General features: G+C 36.4%; 2 protein-coding genes across 2 annotated transcripts; both read left to right on the top strand.

Annotated features, from left to right (window-relative positions):
• Positions 1-278: 278 nt before the first annotated feature.
• On the top strand, positions 279-4,971 carry LOC119412182 (ras association domain-containing protein 4-like). The gene is made up of 6 exons (XM_037679162.1): positions 279-476; positions 867-968; positions 1,041-1,092; positions 1,776-1,897; positions 2,398-2,495; positions 4,807-4,971. The coding sequence occupies exons 1-6, from the start codon at positions 315-317 to the stop codon at positions 4,874-4,876; spliced, it is 606 nt and encodes a 201-aa protein (XP_037535090.1). The 5' UTR covers positions 279-314; the 3' UTR covers positions 4,877-4,971.
• Positions 4,972-6,978: 2,007 nt separating this feature from the next.
• LOC119411991 (peroxisomal N(1)-acetyl-spermine/spermidine oxidase) lies at positions 6,979-14,966 on the top strand. The gene is made up of 10 exons (XM_037678965.1): positions 6,979-7,488; positions 8,037-8,213; positions 8,391-8,521; positions 8,627-8,814; positions 9,719-9,900; positions 10,008-10,177; positions 11,934-12,019; positions 12,138-12,250; positions 14,540-14,688; positions 14,808-14,966. Exons 1-10 carry the CDS (start codon positions 7,335-7,337, stop codon positions 14,940-14,942), a joined length of 1,485 nt encoding a protein of 494 aa, XP_037534893.1. The 5' UTR covers positions 6,979-7,334; the 3' UTR covers positions 14,943-14,966.
• Positions 14,967-16,219: the final 1,253 nt, after the last annotated feature.

The following is a 16,219-nucleotide window of genomic DNA, read 5'->3' as shown; positions in this document are numbered from 1 at the left end:
CACACACACACACACACACACACACACACACACACACACACACACACAGACCTGCTGGATTACTGTAGATTACACACACACACATTCTGCCCGAGATTTCAACTCAACGTGTGCCTTGTGGAAAGGTTGGCCCACGTGTTGCAGCACCTTCATGTGAGATCAGATCATTGTCACTATAAATAAACAAGGTTAGGCTACTTAGCTATGGCCCTAGCTGTGATTGTCCTAAGCGGTTTAGGAAGTTGTTTCCTTTTTTTTTTTTTTCAACCACTGAGCAATTTTTATATGCACTCTTGTTTTTATGAGTCTGTGAGATGGGTGGTCAGGAGGAAGAGGACTCCCCTCAGCTGCTGAGGACCAGGAGCGACGCCTCCTTCATGCGCATTCAGAGAAGGTCAAACACACACTCTGCCAGAGACCTGCAGCGCTTGCGCACACACAGATTCTCAATCAACGGCCACTTTTACAACCACAAGGTACAATAAACAGAACACCCATCCCATCGGGCATGTACTTTAATGCATCCCGTTTTTGACGTATCCCCAGGTGCAGCAGGGCTGTGGTTTCCTTTCACTGTACTTCAGCTGCGTTTCACAATAGCCTGCTGTGGGCTGATTTCATTAGGGTGCCACAGAAAACACATCTACACCGAGTGCCTGCATTAGTTTGATACAGCATGTGTAAATATTGATGTTGAACAGATTCCAGCTGCAGATGAAGGGATTTCCTTTTTTGTTTCAGTTTTCCTGGCCAAAATGTCCAAGGTGTTCAAACCCAGGAATACACACTCCACTTTATAAGTGCACTGAAACACAATGTACTTTATGAAAATGTGGTCGTTTTTTAATCTGTCCTCCTTTTTCTAGACATCCGTGTTCACTCCAGCCTATGGCTCGGTCACTAACGTACGCGTGAACAGCTCAATGACGACGGAACAAGTCCTCAGCCTCCTGCTGCACAAGTTTAGGGTGAGCGGTGCAGACTGATCTCGCCTCCTGTGAGGTTTTAGCTGAACTTATTTGTTTTGTGTTGCATTCAAGGTGGAGAATCACACCGATGAATTTGTGCTTTACATGGTGCATGAGTCAGGCGGTGAGTCGTAGCTTTTACTCTGATTTTGTGCCTAAAAATGTTTTCCTTTCATCTGCTAAAACGTTTACAGTAGTCCCTCGCTACTTCGTGGTTTGTTTTTTGTGGACTCGCTCTTTCGCGGTTTTTCAAAGTAAGATTGGACATGACACATAATTGGCTGATTGATGGATGAGCCGCACGATCAGCATGAAATTTTAATTTAAAATAAAGCATTTAGAGCATATGTGTCAAACTCAAGGCCCTGGGGCCAAATGTGGCCCTCGTTAACATCTTATCTGGCCCCCAAGCCCCAAGATGTTATTTTAAATGTAAAATACTTTTATCACTTTATATTTTTTTTCAATAATCTTTGATTATGATGTCAAAAATGCAACAGAAAATGCCAAATGAGGCCAATCAAACTCTTGTTAAAGAAACATGCAATCAAGAAAAGATGTTGGGTGTCTAACGAGTTAATGTTGATTCTGAAACCAGCCCTTAGTTTGAAAAAGGTTTTTTCATTTTGACCCCCTTTTGTAAGTGGGTTTGACACCCCTGATTTAGAGTTTAGAAACATTGTTTAGAATATTGCAAGAGTGAGGGAAGGGTTTAAAACGCCTATATATATATATATACTTTGTAGTTTTTCACTTATCACGGGGATTCAGGGTACTACTGTAGTCTCTTTGCCATTTTTCTTGCAGAAAGGACCCGACTGAAGGACGATGAACGCCCGCTGGTGACTCGTGTGCTCTATGGACCCTGTGAGAAAATCTCCAAAATCTTCATCAAGGAGGCCGACCTGGGAGAGGAAGTCACACACGATGTGAGTCAAGCCCTCTCACAGCAACTATCTCTGTTCCTTCAGTCTTGTTTGTGATAATAAATAATGTATTTTTATAGTTCACAGGCACATGATGCTACAATGGGCCAATGACTAATAGTTTGGTTAAATTTAGGAAGCTGAGGAAAGATATCCTGTTTTGATACAGATTCAACAATAGGCTAAGATGAGTGAATATCTACTGTGACCCTACTATTATAAATAAAACCAGACCATTGAATGTTTTCAGAATGGAGGAACACGTTTGTCATATCAGCAATATGAGAGGCCACAATTTTTAATTACAGCAGCGGGATTAATCCTTTTAGTTCAATTTGAAATGCCTTCATATCTGTCAACACAAAACAAATGACAAACTAGTTATTTGTTCTACTAAAGTAGACAACTAAGTACTCTTGTAGTATTATAATTTGTTTTAAACTACCTTTTTTAACTTTGTTTACTGTGTATTAGACTTATGCTGCTCCTCTTTTCCTCCTCAGGTTGCTCAGTACATAAAATTTGAGATCCCTGTTTTAGACAGCTTTGTAGAGAAACTTAAAGAGGAAGAAGAACGTGAAATAACCAAACTGACTAAAAAGTAAGTCTAAAGTAAAATGTTCAGCAGCAAAAATTGCATAACTACTGAAGCTAATCTGTGTGTCTCCAAGATTTTAGTATCAAAGTTTGCATGTGAGCTCCAGTGAGGACATGGTCTGTTTGAAATGATGAACGTGTTAAAAGCTCATGTAATCATTCAGCTCGTATGAATGTAATTTTAGTGCTATAACCCTGTTTTATTTTGCTTTTAGGAATCAGGGAATAACATTTTTATTGAAGTTATTACTATAATGGGATACTGGAATTGCTATAATGTTATATTTAGATTTATATTAAAATTAGAGCCATCTGAAAATTAATGTGACTTTTGTTCAGACGACATGTTTTGCTTCCAGTTACACTTGAGTTTCAGCATGTGTGCTCAGACACAGGATCTTTAAGAATGATTTTTTTAAGCACAAATAAATGTGCTGAGTGTTAAAACTCGTGAGGAAGCTGTGATGTCTGCTTGATGCTTGCGTGTGTTGTGTTTCCTCAACAGAATTGTTTCATTTTAAAATCTGTCTGACCACCCCACAATGTTCAGTCAGGCCATCTGGGCGGTTTCTTTTTTTACTGAAACGTTTCACCCTTCATCCAAAGGACTTCCTCAATCTGAGGAGCCACCAAACAATCTTTGGCATGACTGTCCCACAGGAGTTGACGAGGAAGAGGGCGGGCCCCAGAGGCCATCTTAGCACCAACAAACTGTTTTTTTTTTTCCACTGTGGAGTACGCTGTTTGTGAGAATCAGTTTTGTTTAGGGGCTCCTCGGATTGAGGAAGTCCTTTGGATGAAGGACGAAACGTCTCAGCAAAAAAAGAAACCGTCCAGATGACCTGACTGAACGTTGTTGTATTTTATACCTGGATTATTGAGCATGAACTTCTGTCTGACCACCTGACTTTAATTTGGCAGGTTGTCCTGATTCAGATGTTTCATGTGGAAGAAAACAATTAATTTTACTCTAGGTATTAAACTTTGTAATATTTATGATTTTTTTTTTTTTTTGCACAAAACTAAAATGTTTGAATGTTTGTACAAGTTCTCAGTAATTCAGGGCATGGCAAATCCTGAAAGGTTAACAATGGATAAAAGTATCCTTCATTCATTTTACTTGCACAAAGAAGCCACACTCGAGGACACGGGAAGATTTTTAACTGGTTTTACTTGCAAGTGCGGACTGTCACAACAGCTTACACAGATGTACAGAAGTTTTACATGCATGCATGCAATCTACCACGGGCAGTGTGCAGCAATTGTTTTAATAAGCTTATCAGTTCCCGGTTCACAGACAGCCTGGTGACCTTGGCCATCCAGCTGCACATGCAGGATCAAATCAGTTCTCATTCAGCTCTGTCTGAGAGAGCAAAGAACTCTCTGATCACTCAAGCACGTGGTTCATGGGCACACTTAACTTTTTCAGCCATAGTTTAAAAACATTCATAAACATTGACCAAAATTCCCTGAATGAGAAGCAAAATGAAGAAAATAAGTCTAATTGTCATTTTTAAACTTTTTTAATTTATTTGTTTTAATTTTAGCACAATTAAAATTATTAATATGTCCTGATATTTTTTTTTTTCATTTACCCTTTATTTATACAGGTAGTCTCATTGAGCCATGAGAACTCATTTTCAAGAGGGACCTGTTTTAGGGAGCAGATGGGGGGTTAAGGGCCTTGCTCATGGGACCAGGGTGGGGCGAATTAGGGTAGGGGCAAATGTGGGTGCTTCACCTACCCCACCCACATTTTTTCATGTTGTTGGTACCGGGGCGTGAACCGGCGATCTTCCTATCATAGGCCCACCTCTCTAACCTCTGCGCCACCACTCCCCATTTTACAAATTCAAATTCAATATTCAAATAATATAATTGCTACTTTGTGTTGGTTTAAAGTAGCTTGAAACTATAAATAATTTCAACACCTTACCTTAGATCAGACAGATTTAGATTTTCAGATGTTCAGATGTTTCAGATCAGATTGATTTTCATAGAGAACACAGATCTACCTCGGATCCACATGTCCTGCAGTGTTGTGCTGCTGAAACTATGATATTCCATAAAGGACAAACTAAACACAACTCCAAAGCAGGCGTTTTAACATAATTCACTGTGGGTTTCCCTCCATGACCAGAGTTATGTGCACGTTCTTTACACTCAAATCTGCAATTCATGACATTAAAAGTAACGACACTCCATACACTAAATAATGTAAAATACTAACAACAAAAATGTTACTGTGTTTGCATTTTTAAATATTTATGTGACATGTTTCAGGGTTTTATATTGGTATTTTTCCACCTCTGCAGGTACAGCGTTCTGAGATCTACAATCCTACATCAGCTTGAAGGCAGGGGTCAGACCAGTGACAGAGTATGAGTTTATTTATGTGTGAAAGGAAGGGACGGTGGGGTGGAACACTAAGGATCAGTGTTTTCCCAAGAGAACATTTCCCAATACTGTACTGTAATAGCTGAACAAGTGCTTCTATTTGATACATAATTTTTTAGACCTTTGTATTTCATCACTTTGTATCATCTCTTACTTATTATTATTTCTGTAATATTAGTTTTTATATCTATTAATATAAAAATATTTTGAATAAAATTATTAATGTATGTATTATTTATACTTTTTTCTTTTGTTATGACTTAAAATGCAATAAATCAGTTTTAGTGTTTTATGAATGCTGAATGTCTTCGCTGCCACTTTCTCACATTAAAATTATTTTTATTTGTTCGTTTTCTTCCAATTGAACACATTTTATCGAATTACTGTGTGTGCGTGCGTGCGTGCGTGTGCGTGTGTGTTTGTGTATTGAGGGGTGGAGGAACCTCATTCTCATGAGTTTAAAAGGTGTGTTATTTTGTGTGATTACAACAATGGAGGTTTCCTGAGAGATGAGGTCACTTCCTGTCTCCCACAGTTTCACACATGTGGAAAGTTTTATGAGTTCACAGACCTTCGGTCAGGTGACCAGTGATCTTACTTGACTGTTCCAATGGTTATGACAAAACACACACAAATACATTACTTTCACAAACTGTGCAAAAGTATGTTCCTTGGCAAAGGTACCATTATAAACAAACACTAGAAGGACAATCCCATAAGAAATAACCATTCTGACTTGATGAATTTGCTGAATCTACATTCCAGTTTGAAAATAAATGGCAGGAGCACCTTTAAACCAATGTGTTCACTGGAAATATTAGAAATGTAATGTCAAGCTGAGTTATTTATTGAATTGCATTTCTTTAATTGCAGCTCCTGGTTATTTATTGGGGACTGAGATGGGGTAGAGGTAGGGCAGCCGAACTGGGACCAGAAATCTGCAGGCTCAACTCCCTGCCCCTCCCACACACCGTGGAGCCCCTGTGCAACACACCCAAAATCCTTAATTGCTCCCTGGGCGTCTACATAGCTGCCCACCATCCCTCCTGGCTGCTTCCCACACGTGATGGGTTAAATGCAGAGAACTAATTTCTTCATAGAAATAGAACATACAATGAGGACAACACATAGCACTTTTTTTAAAATAGTAAAGCCAGTATTTTTTTTATTTTTTTTTGTACATTTAAAGCAAGGCAACTTTTCTTTTGTAATTTGCCTTTTCTCCCCTTATCTATGAGTTATTCTGTTTACTAGCATACAATGCTAAGTTTTCTGAATACAGTAAATATATGAAGGCTAATGAATAACAAAAACTTGTTTACATATGCTTTAAATCAATAAATTACAGACAAACATTGTTGAATTTTTGAAAGTTTCCAGTTTTTCTGGGAATGAGGTTTGTGATTTCAGGAAAGACTAAATGGAAGACATTAAAACAATATACAGTACTGTAGCAAGAGTTAAACTGAGGCGCCAGAAAAAAATGTTTGGTTTTCTACTAAATAAATGTTGTTCCTGTTTGCTCCAGGAGGGGGCAGTAGTGCATGAAAAGTGTAGAACATTCGTAGATCACGTGGTCGGTGAAGGGACGATCCCGGAAGTAATTGTAAATAAACAAAGTAAGGAAAGCAAATTTTTTTATATTTCTTGCTCCATTAATACATCATATTATTTATTTGTGAAAATTAGTTACATTAGAGGAATGTGACCAGTTATTTTTATTTATCTCGTTGAAAATCTAAAAATTTATTTTTGTTTTACTTTTGTGCGTAATGTATAATATTATACATGAGCATGCATCAGGATGTGTATAGTACATAATTAAAAAAACGAGTTTCAGCGAGTTTGTTTCTGCAAATACAGGAAGACAAAAGCAGTCGCTGTCCATTCAACAAAATGAATTGGCTAGATTATTGCACATATTTTCTTTATTTCTACAAACTGCTAGATTTAAAGTAGCTTTGGCGTTCGTACATTTCATATATTTACATTCAAAAGAACTTGTAAACATAGAAATTACTCTTAGGGATTTATTGTAGAAAAAAAAACAATATTATATGTAAAACATATTTCAACTCAGACATCGAAGTGCTCTGTATGACATTTTTGATGTCACAAATTGATTTTTTTAAGCATATATTGATATATAGATATTAATCTATCTTTTTTTTCAAGATACTGATCTAAATATATTCAAGCACTGTATTTGCACAACAGTTTTTTGTCTTGGTTCTGTTTTTGTGTGTGTGTGTACTTACTATGTTACAGCACTTAAAACCTGTGTACTGTCGACTCTAGTTACTGTACAGTAGAGTGAGTAAATTTTTATCTACACTTTATAGCTCATAAAACTTAAGAGCTTTTATCTTGGCAAGCTGGAGAAAACAGTGTACTAGAAGCAAATAATTATAGGAGAGGAGGAAACGGCACTAAATGTGGAGCAGCTATGGCTCAAAATGTAGAAGCAAAAGTAGTTATAATAGGCAGTGGGATATCAGGAATAGCTGCTGCACACAAGCTTGTTAAAGCTGGATTTCAGAATGTGAGGATACTGGAAGCGACTGCCAGAAGTGGAGGACGAATCAAAACGGGCAAACTGGGTGAGTTTTGTTCAATTCATTTTGTTGTCTACCTGAATTTCAACTTTCAGACATCAATAAATAAATGAATAAATACACAACACTGAATGAATCCAATGTGATTATTGACTAATCAGAAGATATTGGTATTAAAAGCCTCGGCGTTTAAATAGCTGTTGAAAATTACGTCCTTTATGCCATCTGTTTTGTTGAATTGAGCCTTCAGTTTTAGTTTAATTGAAGAAATAAAACCTAAAAGGACGTATCGGACAAAATAAAATGAAAATCTTAAATATAGAATTTCAATGAAGGGCGAGACTGTAACTTTGAAAACAAACAGAAACTGTTTGAGAATCAACTGGACTAAATCTAACAAAGGTCATGTCCACTGGACGGATTAAAAAATACATAAATTAAAACATTAATTTTTACTTTATTTTTAAGTATTTATTTTTGAATCCGTCCAGAGGACGTAACTTAACATTGTTAGATTGTTCTACCTGGATTATTGAGCATGCATCAGGATACAAATGGACTAAACTTAACAAAGTGTTTTTCTTTTTTTGTAGGTAATACTATGATAGAGATAGGTGCAGCTTTTGTCCACGGTCCATCTGAGAAGAACCCTGTGTTTTGTTTGGCCCGGGACTATAACTGCTTGGATCCCAAAGCCCTCACCCCTGAGAACCAGGCAGTGCAGGTCGAAGAATATCCACCACTGGTTCCCAACTGGTTCAGCAGTTCAGGTGTCCAAACATTAAAAACACATCAGCAGCCATTTTAGTACATCCTGATTCTGATCCAGTTACTTTAATGGAACTCTTCATTATTGTCAAACATATTCTAGTATTTTTTATGAAAGAAGTACTTTATGCTATGTGCAGAAAAGTTATTTTGATCTTTATTATTATTATTATTATCAGGTCAGAAGCTGAATCCTGAATGTATGGAGCCTGCTCTGGAGTTGTTTCATGAACTCATAGAAAACACTCCACAGTCTAAGAATCACAAAAAACGCTCCTGGCACAGTGTTGGAGATTTTATAAGATCAGAGGTAGGTTTTATTTACTGGTGACTAGGACTATGTGTCTGCTCGTATTTATTTCCAAAACGGATAAAAAAGCTGTTTTTGTTGTTGCTGTTGTTTATTTGTGTGCAGGTACGAAGGCGAACAGAAAAGAGGTGGAAAGGCAAAGATAAGAACACCAGGCGGCTGCTGCTGGGGGCCATTAATACCATGCTGAAGGAAGAGTGTTGTTCAAGTGCAACATCCTCAATGGAAGTCTTAGACTTGGCTGGATTTTCTGTTTACGAGCATTTAAAAGGAGTGGACTGCACCTTCCCAAGGTTTGCACTTTACCGCTTCAGATAAACTAATGTAAAACAAGTAAAAGAATATTTCATTTTGCTTTAGGAAAATAGATGAATTGCAATTTTCATTGATACAAGTTTATCCTGATTTCTTTTAGACAAGTAAATGCAGCAGATTTTCATTAAATCAATTGGCTTTTGGATGCAACTTAAAAGAGTTTCTCTTTTTTAATACACTCTTAGTTGTACTAATGCACTTTCTAAAGTATAAAGACTTGCATTATTGTGGACAAATTAACACTGAAGCAAAACAAACTAATATTTAACATAAACAGAAAAATATGTGTTTTTAGCTCCTATGTACCAAAACAACAATATAGCTCACATTTTTATTTGCTTGTTACTTTGGGGCTATTGTTAAGTTCTTCTCATTTTTATCATTCTTAATTTGTTATAAAAATAATTAGCGTTATCCTCTATATTCACTGTTGTTCTATTCAAACACATTCAAATGATCAAACTATAAAATCAATAATATTTCAGTATTTATATTTTGTTGTTTTACTCAGAGGAAGCAATTCACAAAGTGTGGGGGTGGGGAGTAAACTCCATTTCCAGCTCTTTAATTATCACCTCTGTGCCAGTACTGGTGGATATAGAATCACATAGCTACATTTAGTTGAAATATCTGAAGTCATTTTCAGTATTTAAGTCCATCAGAATGCTGTGAATATAGAGTTTAGAGGCTTACAAAATTTGTATTATATTATGATTTTTTTTATGTTATTTTAGTCTATTTTATTATAATTGCCGATTGTTTTAATTTATTTTATTCTTATTTTTTCCCGTTTGCTCTTAACCTCCTTGTTAAGCTCTTTGGTCAATGGTATTGTTTGTAAATGTGCTATATAAATAAAATTGACATTATATTTTCTTTCAGTGGCTTTGAGGGATTAATCGACAACTTGATATCCGAGCTGCCCACTAATATAGTGACTTACAATCGCCCAGTGCGCTGCGTTCACTGGAACAACAGAGAAAGCGGAGTAAACCCAGTGATGGTGGTGTGTGACGATGGGGAGGAGATTGTTGCTGATCATGTTATTGTTACTGTGTCTCTAGGTAGACTTCTATTAATACATACATGTGTTTTTTTAAAGAACTAAAAATATCTCCTATCTAAATCGAAGCTTATTCAAGTATTGTCTTTTTGTTGTTGTTTTTACCAGGTTACTTGAAGAAGCACCACTCTACCCTGTTCTCACCTCCTCTTCCAACTCTGAAGCTGCAGTCCATTCACAAACTAGGATTTGGAACATGCGATAAAATCCACGTTGAGTTTAATTCTCCGTGGTGGGATGCCGATTGTGAGATCATCTATCTGGTGTGGGATGATGAGGTCTGTGGTGCTTTTTGATCAAATTACTCTAACTTAAAAAGATAGTTCAGATCTTTAAAGTTTAGTTCTGTTGAGGAGTTTTATAAAATTAATATCTGTTATAGATAGTTCTTTGAATGACTTAAGTTAGAAGAAATACATATTACTGTACTTTTCATTCAACCTTTATTTAGACAGGTTAATCCCATTGAGCCTCGAGGACTCGCTTACAAGAGAGACCTGATTTCAACAAAGAATGATGACAATGGACAACAGCGACAGCAATAGGCAATTATAAAAAGGCATACAGATTTTTTTTTAAACAAATTAAAATAAGATGGCAAAAAAAAGTAGCAAAAACAGCTAGATTGTAAGGCGAATGAAGAAAACTAAAAACAGAAACATGTCTGCATTGGTCCTTGCCAGGAGTCCAACAGATTCTTAAAGCCACTTAGAGAGGTCAAGGTTGAGAGTTTCAGGTCTTTTTGCAAGATATTCCAGGAAACAGGAGCAGAGTAGGAGAAGGCCCTTTTGCTAGATTCCAACTTCTGACTGGATTAAGTAGATAATCTGACTAGCTAGTCTGAGTAGGTCAAGACCTAAGTGCATTGCTGCCATCTTTAAACACCATCCATCCATCAATTATCTTTACCTGCTTTTTCCTTTTTGGGTCGTGGGGGTCACTGGTGCCCATATCAAGCAGTCACTGTGCGAGAGGTGAGGGACACCCTGGACAGGTCTCCAGTCCATCACAGGGTCACAAAGAGACAAATGAGACAAACAACCATTCACTCTCTCACTCACACCTAGGGACAATTTAGAGTTACCAATCAGCCTAACATGCATGTTTTTGGTCTGTGGGAGGAAACCGGAGTACACGGAGAAAACCCACGAATGCACGGAGAGAACAAACAAACTCCCCGGCCAGGATTTGATCCGGCAACGTTCTCACTGAGAGTCAACAGCTCTACCAACTGCGAAACCTTGCCACCCTGATAAGAAATCGTTCAGATGCTTTTACACCACTGCTCGTTTTACATTACATGGTTATTCTGGCAGAAACAACCAGACTGCACCAGAAATGTTACAGCTAGTTCCTGTTTCCGCTGTGTGTGTTTCCTAATAACAACTGTGCACTTAAGGGCCAAGATGGGTAGAAGTCGAGATGGAGTCCAAAAAGGAAGGGCAGCTGACTTTGGACCAGAACGTCGCAGTTCGACTCCCAGTCATTTCCACATGTTGTGATGTCTCTGAGCAAGACACCTAATCCCTAACTGCTCCCCGGGCGCTCAATAGCTACCCACTGCTCCACCTGGGTGTATCCCGTATGTGATGGGTTAAATGCAGTGAACCAATTTCATCATTGTATGGGAATATACAATAGTGACAACATATAGCACTTATACTTATTAACTGTGTAATGCAAAATTGACAGCAATATTTAAAAATCGGCAACAAATCACTTTTGTTTTGGCTCCACTTAGTCTAGCTGTTAGCTTGTCATTCTAGTGAAAACTAACCTATATTTTATCAAACTCTTGCCCTTAAAAGAGCTATCTATAACAAAGTAAAATATTACTGCTCATAAACGTTCCATTGAATCTCACTTCAAAAGCTCTGAAGTATTGTTTTAAATGTCCATCAAGCTTTTAACATCAAGTTTATTTTCATCATCGCGATGCCAGTGCTCAGATTGCTTGGCTTTGAGCTCTTCTTTATAAAAAATAGCTTAAAAATATACACACTAATGTTTTTAACATACATTTTTGTTTTTTAGGATAAAATTTCAGATCAAGTTTCAGATTTACACAAACACTGGATGAGGAAGATCTCATCGTTCAGCGTGCTCAAACCCTCTGAAAGGTCAAATACATGTGACTCACCTGAACCAATCCCTCTGTAAAAGTGTGCACAGAAAACCATTGAGTCAGAAATCAAATGAGTGGCATGATGTAATTTTTGGTCATTATAAACCTTTCAGTGGCAGTCATGTCCTCTGCGGCTGGATTTCTGGGTATGAGGCAGAGTATATGGAGAAACTTCCTGAAGATGAAATCAGACGTTGCATCACGGAGCTCATCCATACTTTCACAGGTGAATCTCACTTCGGTCAAAAGAATATCAAACAGGCTGGCAAAGGTTATACACTCAAGTTTACATTAAATAGTGTTTAATTCATAATATAGAAATGCATAATCCATTGGATAATTGGAGATGGTTTCAAAATCAACTTGAAAACTCTCATGAAATATATGTGATCTGGTATCTGAAATACTCATAATTACTCTTAATTTCTTACTCATAACATTTAAAATCACTGTAAACTTAAATCAGAGACAATATGATGTGGTCCAGGTTACATAAGTGTTCTGTTTATCATCTGGAGTGTAAAACGGAAAATCGAGCTTTGTCAGTAAATGTTGCACAAGGTAGCAGTGACATAACATCAACATGTAACTTATACACCAAAGACAATGTCCAAAGTTTTTTATTGTCATGCACAGCAGGTTTTATGAAAGAAGAAAACCTTGTATGCTTTTTAAAAAATATTCATTATCTATAATGAATAAATCAATGTAGGATCAATAAATTATTATTATAAAGTTTATTCATCCATCCATCCATCCATCCATTTTCTTTACCCGCTTATTCCATTTTGGGTCACGGGGGTCGCTGGTGCCCATGTCCAGCAATCACTGTGCGAGGGGCGGGGTACACCCTGGACGGGTCGCAAGTCCATCGCAGGGCTAAAGTTTATTCATTTTAAAAAAAAACAAAACAAAAAAATTATATATACAATAAGAAATACAATCCCAAATAAAATGAAAGGCAGCAGAAAGAAGAAAAAATCTTATAATATCTGCCCCTTTTTTCCAAAAAAAAATAATTCAAACAATAATAATCTTCAAATAGCAAAACAAAATAACTCCTTCTTGAGCAGCAATTCATACAAATACACATTAAGCTATTTCACTTTTTTTTTAACAAATCAACTTTGATCATTCTCTTAAACATATGCATTGATCTGGCATTGTTAACATCACTCTCCAGATTATTCCATAATCTAATTCCTTGGATTGTAGACCGTCCCTTCAAACTAGTTTGAAATATAGGTTTCACAAATATCTCTATCCCCTTAAGATTATAACAACTCTCTCTTAACAAAATTTAATTTGATATTTAAAGGTAATATATTATTATGAGCCCTATACATAACTGATAAAATACTATAATCTACCAAATCATGGAACGTCAATAATTTCAGTTGATAAAATAATGTGCTTGATGGGTGACTGAAATGCTTCCTGGTAATAATTCTTACAGCTCTTTTTTGTAAAACAAAAATAGGATTTGTAATTGTTTTACACACTTTCCCCCAAACATCAACACAATAGATTAAATGTAGAACAATTATTTTGTTATACAATATATACAGAGCTGTGTCATTTAATAACTCCCTTACTTTGTACAGTACTACAATAGATTTAGCTATTTTTATTTTTACATAATTTATGTGTTGTTTCCATGTCAGTTTTTCATCAATGATAACACCCAAGAACTTCACCTCATTAATTCTACAAATCTCAACACCCTCGACTCTAAATGGAACATCAACAGTTCTCTTTCTATTACTGAATATCATATAGTTAGTTTTATTTAAGTTTATGATAATTTATTAAGTTTAAACCAAGTTTGTATTTTTACAAATTCTGTCTGCATCAACTCCAACATCTTTTCTATATCTTTACCCAAACAAAAAAATGTGGTATCATCTGCAAATAGAATACATTTAATGAGTCCTGACACATTTACCAAGTCATTCACGTATAAAATAAATAAATTTGGTCCAAGTACAGACCCTTGAGGATCTCCACATGTGATATTACAGAGGTCAGATCTTACATCATTTATTTGTACAAACTGTTTCCTATATTTCAGATAGCTAGATACTCACTGTAGTGCTAGTCCTCTAATGCCATATTTATTCAAATTATCAAGGAGAATAATGTGGTCAATAGTATTGAATGCTTTCTTTAAATCAACAAAAATACTAACACAATATTGTTTTTGATAACAGCAGTTGTTATTTGTTCCATCAATTCCACGAGAGCCATTGATGTAGTTTTTTGCTCCAAACCCATACTGACTGCTACTTAGAATATTTTTGTTTAACAATAAATTGATCCAATCTGGTCACAAATGTTTTTTCTAAAATTTTTGAAAACTGTGATAACAAGGATTGGTCTATAATTATTGAACACACATTTCTCACTATTCTTAATATCTCTTGATAAAAACAAAATCTTATTACACGTCTGGACTGCACCTCTAGTCTTAGGCTATGTGAGGTTGGTCTGTTTCAGCGTAAATGTTTGTTTTCAGGAGACCGCACCATCACGCCAAAGAGAATCATGTGCACCCAGTGGTTTCACGATCCCTGGACATTAGGATCCTACAGTCACCTAGCTGTAGGCTGTTCAGTGCAGAACATAAAGAACATGATGGAGCCACTGCCCAAAAGAGGAGAGCAGGTGCACAGATTAAAAAATGGTCTTATTTCCACACAAATACATATTTAAATTGAGATGTTCTATGCAAAAACAGACTAATCTGCATTTTTGTTTATATTAACCATATGAATATGCTTCAGCCCCTGCAGGTGCTGTTTGCTGGGGAAGCAACTCATTCCTGCTACTACTCCACTGTCCATGGAGCGCTTCTGACTGGGTGGAGAGAAGCGGATAGACTCATTTCACACTATTCTTCTAGCAGCTCGTCCCACTAAAGCCAACAAAGTTGAATACTGAACACCTGCTCAGCTTAAAATTGTGTTATTTTAAATGAAGTGTTACTGGAAAGTTTGTCTTTTTGTCCGTGTTCAACACAGGAGCGCTTCTTACTTATTAACACCTTCACTATAATAAATATATGGTTCAATAAAACATATAGGTCATGTTTCTAGGAAATAGTAAGCAAAAACACAGAATGCAACAAGTGGCAAGCAAAGTAAAAGTAAAAAAAAAAGCAGTTATTTAATCTGGAAATGTCCTGCACAGCAACTAGTCAGATGGATTAGTGAGGCTGTGTTAACTTAAAGTCTTTAGTAATACTGAAGACACATGTTGTAGTTAGAAGTGTGCAGCTATGAATGAGAACAGCTGGAAAGAGGATCTTGTTGGGCAGATGTGTATGACAACGTCTGTGATGATAAATAAATTACATTTGGATTGAACATGTTTTAACATGAAGTAAAATGTGAAAAATGCCCAAAAATCAACATTTCAAGATGCATGAACCTAATGAGAAGCTAATGTTTTCCATGTAATGTTTAAAAATATTTGTTTAAACAGCACTTACCATTCCTGAAATGAAATTGGTGAAAATGGATCAGCACTTAAGACAAGATTGAATAAATTTGACTAACAAATCAACTAAATGTCTGTTGATTAAAAAACTAATAAATAATTAAAAGTTTGGGGGGGGGTGAACCATTGACAGTTTTGAACAAAAATATGAATGCAACACTTTTGTTTTTGCACACATTTTTCATGTGCTAAACTCAAAGGTTTAAGACTTTTTCTACGCACACACAAAATGCTTTTTTTTTCTCCAATATTGTTCACAAGTTTGTGTAAATCGGTTATTGAGCACGTCTATAATCCATCCACTTCACAGGTGTGGCGTCTCGGGATGCTGATTAGACAGCGTGATTATTGCACAAGTGTGCCTTAGGCTGCCCACAACAAAAGGCCACTCTAAAGTGTATTTAACTCAGCAGGTGAGGTCCTGATGAGATTGACACCAGGAGCATTTGTACTTGTTTAATTGTTCAAAAGTGCTCAACTTGAAAACAGGAGCTCAAGTTGTTTTACTATTAAATTTGTAGATGCCAGAACTAAACTTTATATCAGGACCTAACGTCATTTGTGTGCTCCCTTTAGACACAACTGGACCTTAAACATCATCTATAGATGATGTCAAAAGCCTAAGCAGGCAAGTATTTGCCTGTTTTGGACCTTAAACTAGACCTTAGTGTGATCTAAACATATATATATATATATA

The sequence above is a fragment of the Nematolebias whitei genome, chromosome 1 (assembly GCF_014905685.2).
Source record: "Nematolebias whitei isolate Nwh7 chromosome 1, NemWhi1, whole genome shotgun sequence".
Lineage (NCBI taxonomy): Eukaryota > Metazoa > Chordata > Actinopteri > Cyprinodontiformes > Rivulidae > Nematolebias > Nematolebias whitei.
Note: the sequence above shows the minus strand (reverse complement) of the source record. Positions and strands in the feature narration are given on the sequence as shown.